We start from the raw sequence: 7,492 nt of genomic DNA, 5'->3' as shown, positions 1-7,492 counted from the left end.
GCCCTGTGAGCCCTGACCCTGTGAACTCTGACCCTGTGAACCCTGACCCTGCGAACCCTAACCCTGTGAACCCTGACCCTGTGAACCCTAACCCTGTGAACCCTGACCCTGTGAACCCTGACCCTGTGAACCTTGACCCTAACCCTGTGAACCCTGACCCTGCGAACCCTGGCCCTGTGAGCCCTGACCCTGTGAACTCTGACCCTGTGAACCCTGACCCTGTGAACCCTAACCCTGTGAACCCTGGCCCTGTGAACCCTGACCCTGTGAACTCTGACCTTGTGAACCCTGACCCTGTGAACCCTAACCCTGTGAACCCTGACCCTGTGAACCTTGACCCTGACCCTGTGAACCCTGATCCTGTGAACCCTAACCTTGTGAACCCTGACCCTAACCCTGTGACCCCTGACCCTGTGAACCCTGACCCTAACCCTTTGAACCCTGACCCTGTGACCCCTGACCCTAACCCTAACTCATAAATAGGTAAGAGGCCGTACATCACAACCTGTGGAAACACCCCATTACAGCCTCCTCCATGTGGGACTGGTAGAACCTGGAAATGAACCCCGTTCTGTTGTTTCATGAGGTGAATTGGACAAGCAAGTCTGTTTTCACTTGGATGTACTGACATCATTCCCCAGTTCTGATGTCCAGGGCAGGCTCACCACTGACAGGAAACTGTTGAAAGATGGAAAAATGTTCCTGACCGTAGCTGACGTACATGTCATCCATCTCATTATCTTTTGAGCTGTTGGTTTTTTGGAGGATTTAAGTTTGCTCTTTCAGTGAATATCCATGCTAGTTTATGACATGAACCTCCTGAATATGCACCAAAATACTTTTAAAACTTGAACTCATCATCTCCAGGACAGTCCTCATGGTTTCTGAGCAGGACATAAGTTGAATAAATGCACAGAGAATACAAAATAAATGGAATATCCCATCAAATTGCACAGATTACATAGGATTTGTGGTGGAATTTGTCCTTTACAAATTACAGACATGGACGATTTGCGTGGGATTAAGATCAAAGACAACTCCCGCAATTATTGCACATTACAAACATCTATAAGTAAAACTAGTTCTATACAAATAGGGCTTAAAATAAATAAACTGCACACATGTTGAAAGAACGTTCCTAAAACCTGAATGATATCAGCATATCCCCCATGTCTTACTGAGAAAATATTACATTTGGAACAAGCACTAATTAAATAAGTTATTTATATCAAATTCAGAATATTCTCATATTTTAAGTAATAGTTGAATATTATTGTGTAGATAAGGATAGTGAACAGGTACAGTTAAAACCCACGAGGCTTTTAACTCTCTGTTTATCTCCAAACTAAACAAACAGGATAAAACCGAATTAATGACTCAGAAAATCATATTTTCAGAAATATTAGAAGAAATCCTTGTGAGGCTCATTAATTAAAGCACATCTGGTCTTCTAAATCCATTTTGCACAATTTGCATTAACCAATATTTTTGCTATGGTTTGATTTGAAAGAGTAATCTGAAAGCCCAAATGCCTTGGGTAAATTTTCATTTTATACACTCTGGTTATTCCGCTGTTGTAGACGTATTTATACAGAGTGTGGTGTAAAAAAAGACCCCACCTGGGTTTGACAGAGCACACACTTCTTTAACCCTTTTACTCAGAGTTTCCAACCGTTTTGAGCCATAGCACATATTTTACATTAGAAAAATCCCAAGGAACACCACCAAACAAAAATGTCACTAAAGGTCTATTTCTGTAAATATAATGCAAATCTGGTCTCAGTGTACTTCCTCAGTGTGAAACCTGGGCCTGTTTAGTTGAACACAAAGCTGATATTCTTGCAGGAATTGAACAAAGACACTCATGAATGTTCCTCGACAGCTCTGAGTCTGTTTTGTCTTTTATATCAGTCATGTTTTTAGAGTCCACCTCACACACATACAGTAGGATGGTCAAAGGAAACACAAGCGCAGCAGCTTTGCTTTCCACAATGGGGAACTCCTTGGCAGCAGTCACTAGACACTCTCCTTGTGTGGTGTGTGTGTGTGTGTGTGTGGGGGGGGGGGGGGGGGGGGGGGGGGGGCCGCGGCACACGGGGGTGCACACTGGGGGGTGCACTGGCGTTTGGAACAAGAAATGCTGATAGGGGTGCGTCTGTGACCCCTTGGACAGACCCCCCAGCTTTGAGGTCCGTCGTATAATAGTATGGGAGGCATATCTCTCCCGCACCAACCCGATACCTGGGGTTTGTGAGTAACCTGCTAATCTGCGCATCACTAGTGAGGGGGGGCTTTATCAACCGAACACACTGCATTGGAGGTGGTTTACTTTCACTTTTATTTTGCAAAGGGAAACAGGAGCGTGTTGTTGTGGTGGATCACTGGTGCGTGCTGTCCTATGTACGCTGCTCTTACACCAGTCAGGTGAAATTCCACAACACACCTGATGATTTCTCATGGCACAGTGGTTGGAAAACACTGCTTTAACTGACGCACATTCCTTAAACATCCATCAGTTTGCATTAAGACTGGACTGTGTTTCAATGGAAAAACCTCATGTGGTCTGAGGAGTCCACGTTGACCCTGGTCCAGAGGGATGGAGAGAGGTGGATAAAGCGATTACCCATCATGCCTCTGGTCTACAGTACCAGTCTGTGGGTCAGTATTACCCATCATCCCTCTGGTCTACAGTACCAGTCTGTGGGTCAGTATTACCCATCATGCCTAGTGTCTACAGTTCCAGTCTGTGGGTCAGTATTACCCATCATGCCTCTGGTCTACAGTACCAGTCTGTGGGTCAGTATTACCCATCATGCCTCTGGTCTACAGTTCCAGTCTGTGATCAGAGCCCTATAAAGAGAGTTACGACATTCTTTGATGTTCCGATGTTCCACTCCGGTGATCATGTGGTTCATGTAAGCCTGAATAGCTCCAAATGAACTGAGCACTGTCATGTTATTCAATGGAACAAACAACAGTGAGCATAGAAAATCTAAAACAAGCCCCACCCACCCATTGTGTCACTACGGTGTGTACTGTTGTGTGTGTTCTACTTCTGAGTAGTGGAGTTGACCAATGAAAGGACTGACTGTATTACTGTGAAAACTGACATTTAGGTTTAAAGGTTGGTGTTAGCTTGGATAGGCTACTTCCATGAGTGGTGCTAACTTTATCAGTTTATTCATTCTGTAATTGGACTGGACTGGTACGGAGATAGATAATGGACCATTGGAGTTTTCCTATTGTAGGACTGTGGTCCAATCAGAAAACAGTGTTTATCTGTGAACACTGTGTGTCTGCCAAGCTCTGCTCTGAGAACACACACAATAAGGCATTAACCACAGGACAGCAGACAGGCTAACTTAGCATGTTAGTGTTAGCACACACACAATAAGGCATTTTAACCACAGGATAGCATACAGGCTAACTTCGCATGTTAGCGTTAGCACACACACAATAAGGCATTTTAACCACAGGATAGCATACAGGCTAACTTAGCATGTTAGTGTTAGCACACACACAATAAGGCATTTTAACCACAGGATAGCATACAGGCTAACTTCGCATGTTAGCGTTAGCACAGACCATGACCTCAGTAAAAACTCAACATTAACAAACTTAAAACTCAACAGAATTTTTATAGGATGAGTCAGATCTTCGAAACCCCACATCCTCACTAAGAAACAGCTGTTAGCTCAGTGTTCAAATATCCGCACTAAAAAGTTTCTATCATAGCTATAGACTGATGAGGTACAGCGTTGGACCTCATCCACGGTACAAAGATGCTACGGCAAGGGGGACAACAAGTCAGCTTGGGGGTTGTTTCACCATAACCCCCAAATATGGAGATTGGGGACCAAGCCCTAAAGACAGACAGACTGAATACAAGGACAGCTGACCTGAGAGACGATCAGGAAGTCCTGGGGGACTCAACTAGTGCATAGTGTACAGGAACGCAACTACCTCCTGTTTGTCATGGCTAAACAACAAAGTACCAGACCTGGAGACAAGCAGGGTTTCAGCTGAAGTCCAGCATCCTGAGGCTGTACGCAAAACTGAGGACTAGTAAGTGTCAGAGCTACTGTCCAGGAGGAAACAGAAAACCTCCAGGAATATATCAAGAAAATGGCCCCCAATGACCAGACAAGACCTCAAGTGTGTGTGTGTATGTGTGTGTGTGTACATATATATATATATATATATATATATATATATATATTTTTTTTTTAATATATATATTCATTCACTGAGCAAAAATACACAAGTATAGGGACTTAGTGTGAATCCTCAGACACACACACACACACACACACACTCACAGGCCACTTGGCTTTTATAATATAGATGTGTAATTCATAAATGACAGAGGTCTATTGTTGCGATATCAGCCACTTCACAATAAACTTGTGCAATAACCAAACCAGGCTCCAGGGTTGGGCTTAGGATGTTGTGTTGACAGTGGTCAGGACATTCCTTTGGAACATTACACTCGTTAATGTTTTAGAAGAGGCCAAATATTAATTTGCTTCCCTGTGAATGATGCCCTTGTGTTTCCCTGAGGCCCTCCCAGCTCTGCAGGAACATGGTGGAGTTTGTGGAAGGCGGGTGCAGGTGCCGTTACTGTACCTTTGCCTTTCATCTCCTCCAGACCCACTGTTGCTACAGTGCTGGTCTGCTGTTTGTTCTTCTTGTCGTCTTTCTGCGGCCTCAGCAGACGTTGTAGCCGGTGTTTGATCACCTAGTTCCATCCACCGTATGGCGGAGGGTGGGAGGAGATGAGGGTGGAGACAAGAGATGCAGCACAGTGAGGAGTTCATTGGTTATGATGTGTGCATTAGAAAACCTGCCTCTGATTGGGTTTATTCATGTGTTTTTGGCAGCAGCAGACGAGCTGCTTAGAAAGTTTAAAGTGGATGCAGCTGAGGCAGGAGATTGTTTCATGATCAGTGTTAGGAACATGTCTTGGGCTCCGTCCCCAGCGGATATTAGTTTCTCCAGCCTGGAAATCAAATAAAACCTCCTCACATGCATAATAAGTGATAACATTTGCACTGCCAGTCCTTAGATTGGCAAAAGTGTCTGTCTGAGGAAGAGCACACACAGATATCTGCCACAAATAACCTCCACGCTAAACAAAACAAAACAAAACAAAACAAAAAAACAAGGACTTTGACAAAATAAAAACAAAGACCTGATTAGGCACCAGCTGATGTGTTTGGATTGTTGTGTGGCTTTCTGTGGTCAGAGTGAGTGACAGCGTACCTCATAGATGTAATCCAGTATTTCTAAGAATGTCAGGATACTGGCTCCAATGAACAAGCCCATCTGCCCACCCGATGTTCCCCTGGAATCAACACAGCATTCAGAGCACAGTACAAGTACCTGTTGGCCCTGAAAACACACAGCATCCACCACAGCAGCACCGTTCATGTCCTACCAACACCCAGCACCCAACATCCAGCACCCAGCACCCAACACCCAGCACCCAACACCCTGCACCCAACACCCTGCACCCTGCACCCGACACCCAGCACCCGACACCCAAAACCCAGCACCCAACACTCAGCACCCAACACCCAGCACCCAACACCCAACACTCAGCACCCAACACCCAACACCCAACACCTAGCACCCAACACCCAGCACCCAACACTCAGCACCCAACACCCAGCACCCAACACTCAGCACCCAACACCCAGCACCCAACACCCAACACTCAGCACCCAACACCCAACACCTAGCACCCAACACCCAGCACCCAACACTCAGCACCCAACACCCAGCATCCAACACCCAGCACCCAACACTCAGCACCCAACACCAGCACCAACCCACCCTGCACCCAGCACCCGACACCCAGCACCCAACACTCAGCACCCAACACCCAGCACCCAACGCCCAGCACCCAACATCCAACACCCAGCGCCCAGCACCCAACGCCCAGTACCCAACATCCAACACCCAGCGCCCAACACCCAGCACTCAACGCCCAGCACCCAACGCCCAGGACCCAACACCCAGCACCCAACACCCAGCACCCAACGCCCAGCACCCAGCACCCCTGTCCAAAAGGTTCAGAAAAAAGGGAGCAAAATGATCGTACCTAATAAACCGGCCACATCATAGGCTTTCTTCTGTTCGATGGTTTCATAGTTCAGAGCTTCAAAGAAGATATCCAACACCAGGAAGTTATCTCTGGAAAACACACCAAGGCACAGTGTTAAAAACTGACACACTACCACTACTATTACTACTACTAATACTAAAGGTTGACGTTAGGGTCCTTAAGGGTAAGGGTGGACATTTGGGTCTGTAAGGGTTAAAGGTGGACGTTTGGGTCTTTATGGGTTAAAGGTGGACGTTTGGGTCTTGAAGGGTTAAAGGTGGACGTTTGGGTCTTGAAGGTTAAAGGTGGACGTTGGGTCTTTATGGGTTAAAGGTGGACGTTTGGGTCTTTATGGGTTAAAGGTGGACATTTGGGTCTTGAAGGGTTCAAGTTTGGGTCTTCATGGGTTAAAGGTGGACGTTTGGGTCGGTAACCTACCTGATGTAGTCCTCTGACTTGTCATATTTCCTGGAGAGGTAGCGAGCAGAGCCTTGCTGGGGATTTTGACCATGGAGAGCTCTTTACCGTAGCGGGTGAGATTACAGGGCGTTTCGCATGGACAGGTATCCCCACTGTTCTTCTGTAGCTGAGCTGGAAGAACATGTAAACAGTGGCTGAATGGATATACACCGGCTCAGTTTCAATGCAGATCTGTTGACTATCATTTGCAGAGGAAGAGACTAACTACCCAGGATCTGGAAGGAAAAGCAACACCGGAGCTATCTGGATCAAGGAATAAACACACTGTGTGCAGCATTCATTTGTTTTAGCGACTTTTTTAGGCATTGCAACAAGCTGGTGATACAACAGTGACATAACCCACTCATCAAGCTGTTAGGAAGAATGTTTTTGCAAAGGAATTGTCTATACATATGTAGAAGATACAGTGACAATTGCATTCATTAGCATTTATTTTCTGGGTTTCTGTGCAATGTTAGCTCTGCTTTTACTGCCATTTTTGTTTCAATCATCCAGGAGGGAACAACATGGCAATAATATAAATGTGAAACAAAACAGTGGAGTTAGGTTAGACTGTAAAATCCAGTCAAGGCTACTGTGTAAACATGGTGAAAAAAAACTCCACTGTGTATTCATTATTTAATATAGTTTGCAAAAATGATACAGATACAAGATGATTTGTTTGTGTAATAATATCATTGAATTGCCAGCCACTGCAGTTATTGTATTTGCAAAGAGAATAAATGATGTACACTTGTGTAATTGTTACTTTGGGAGCAAAAAGCACCTGGATTCAGATTCAATTAACATGCAGGCATGAACTACACAATCCCAACTCCAAAAACAAGCCAACGAAGCAAACTGCAGAGTAAATAGCTTTTCCCAGTCTCTCCTTTGAAACACTAAATGCATTCAACCCAGACAAAA

At 45.3% G+C, this 7,492-nt stretch overlaps 1 protein-coding gene across 1 annotated transcript; it reads left to right on the top strand.

The window, feature by feature from the left end:
• Positions 1 to 5,336: 5,336 nt before the first annotated feature.
• On the top strand, positions 5,337 to 6,097 carry LOC115415869 (extensin-like). Its single transcript, XM_030129528.1, has 2 exons — positions 5,337 to 5,579; positions 5,630 to 6,097. Exons 1-2 carry the CDS (start codon positions 5,337 to 5,339, stop codon positions 6,095 to 6,097), a joined length of 711 nt encoding a protein of 236 aa, XP_029985388.1.
• Positions 6,098 to 7,492: the final 1,395 nt, after the last annotated feature.

This window comes from Sphaeramia orbicularis, unplaced genomic scaffold, assembly GCF_902148855.1.
Source record: "Sphaeramia orbicularis unplaced genomic scaffold, fSphaOr1.1, whole genome shotgun sequence".
Lineage (NCBI taxonomy): Eukaryota > Metazoa > Chordata > Actinopteri > Kurtiformes > Apogonidae > Sphaeramia > Sphaeramia orbicularis.
This window is presented reverse-complemented; position numbering and strand designations above follow the sequence as displayed.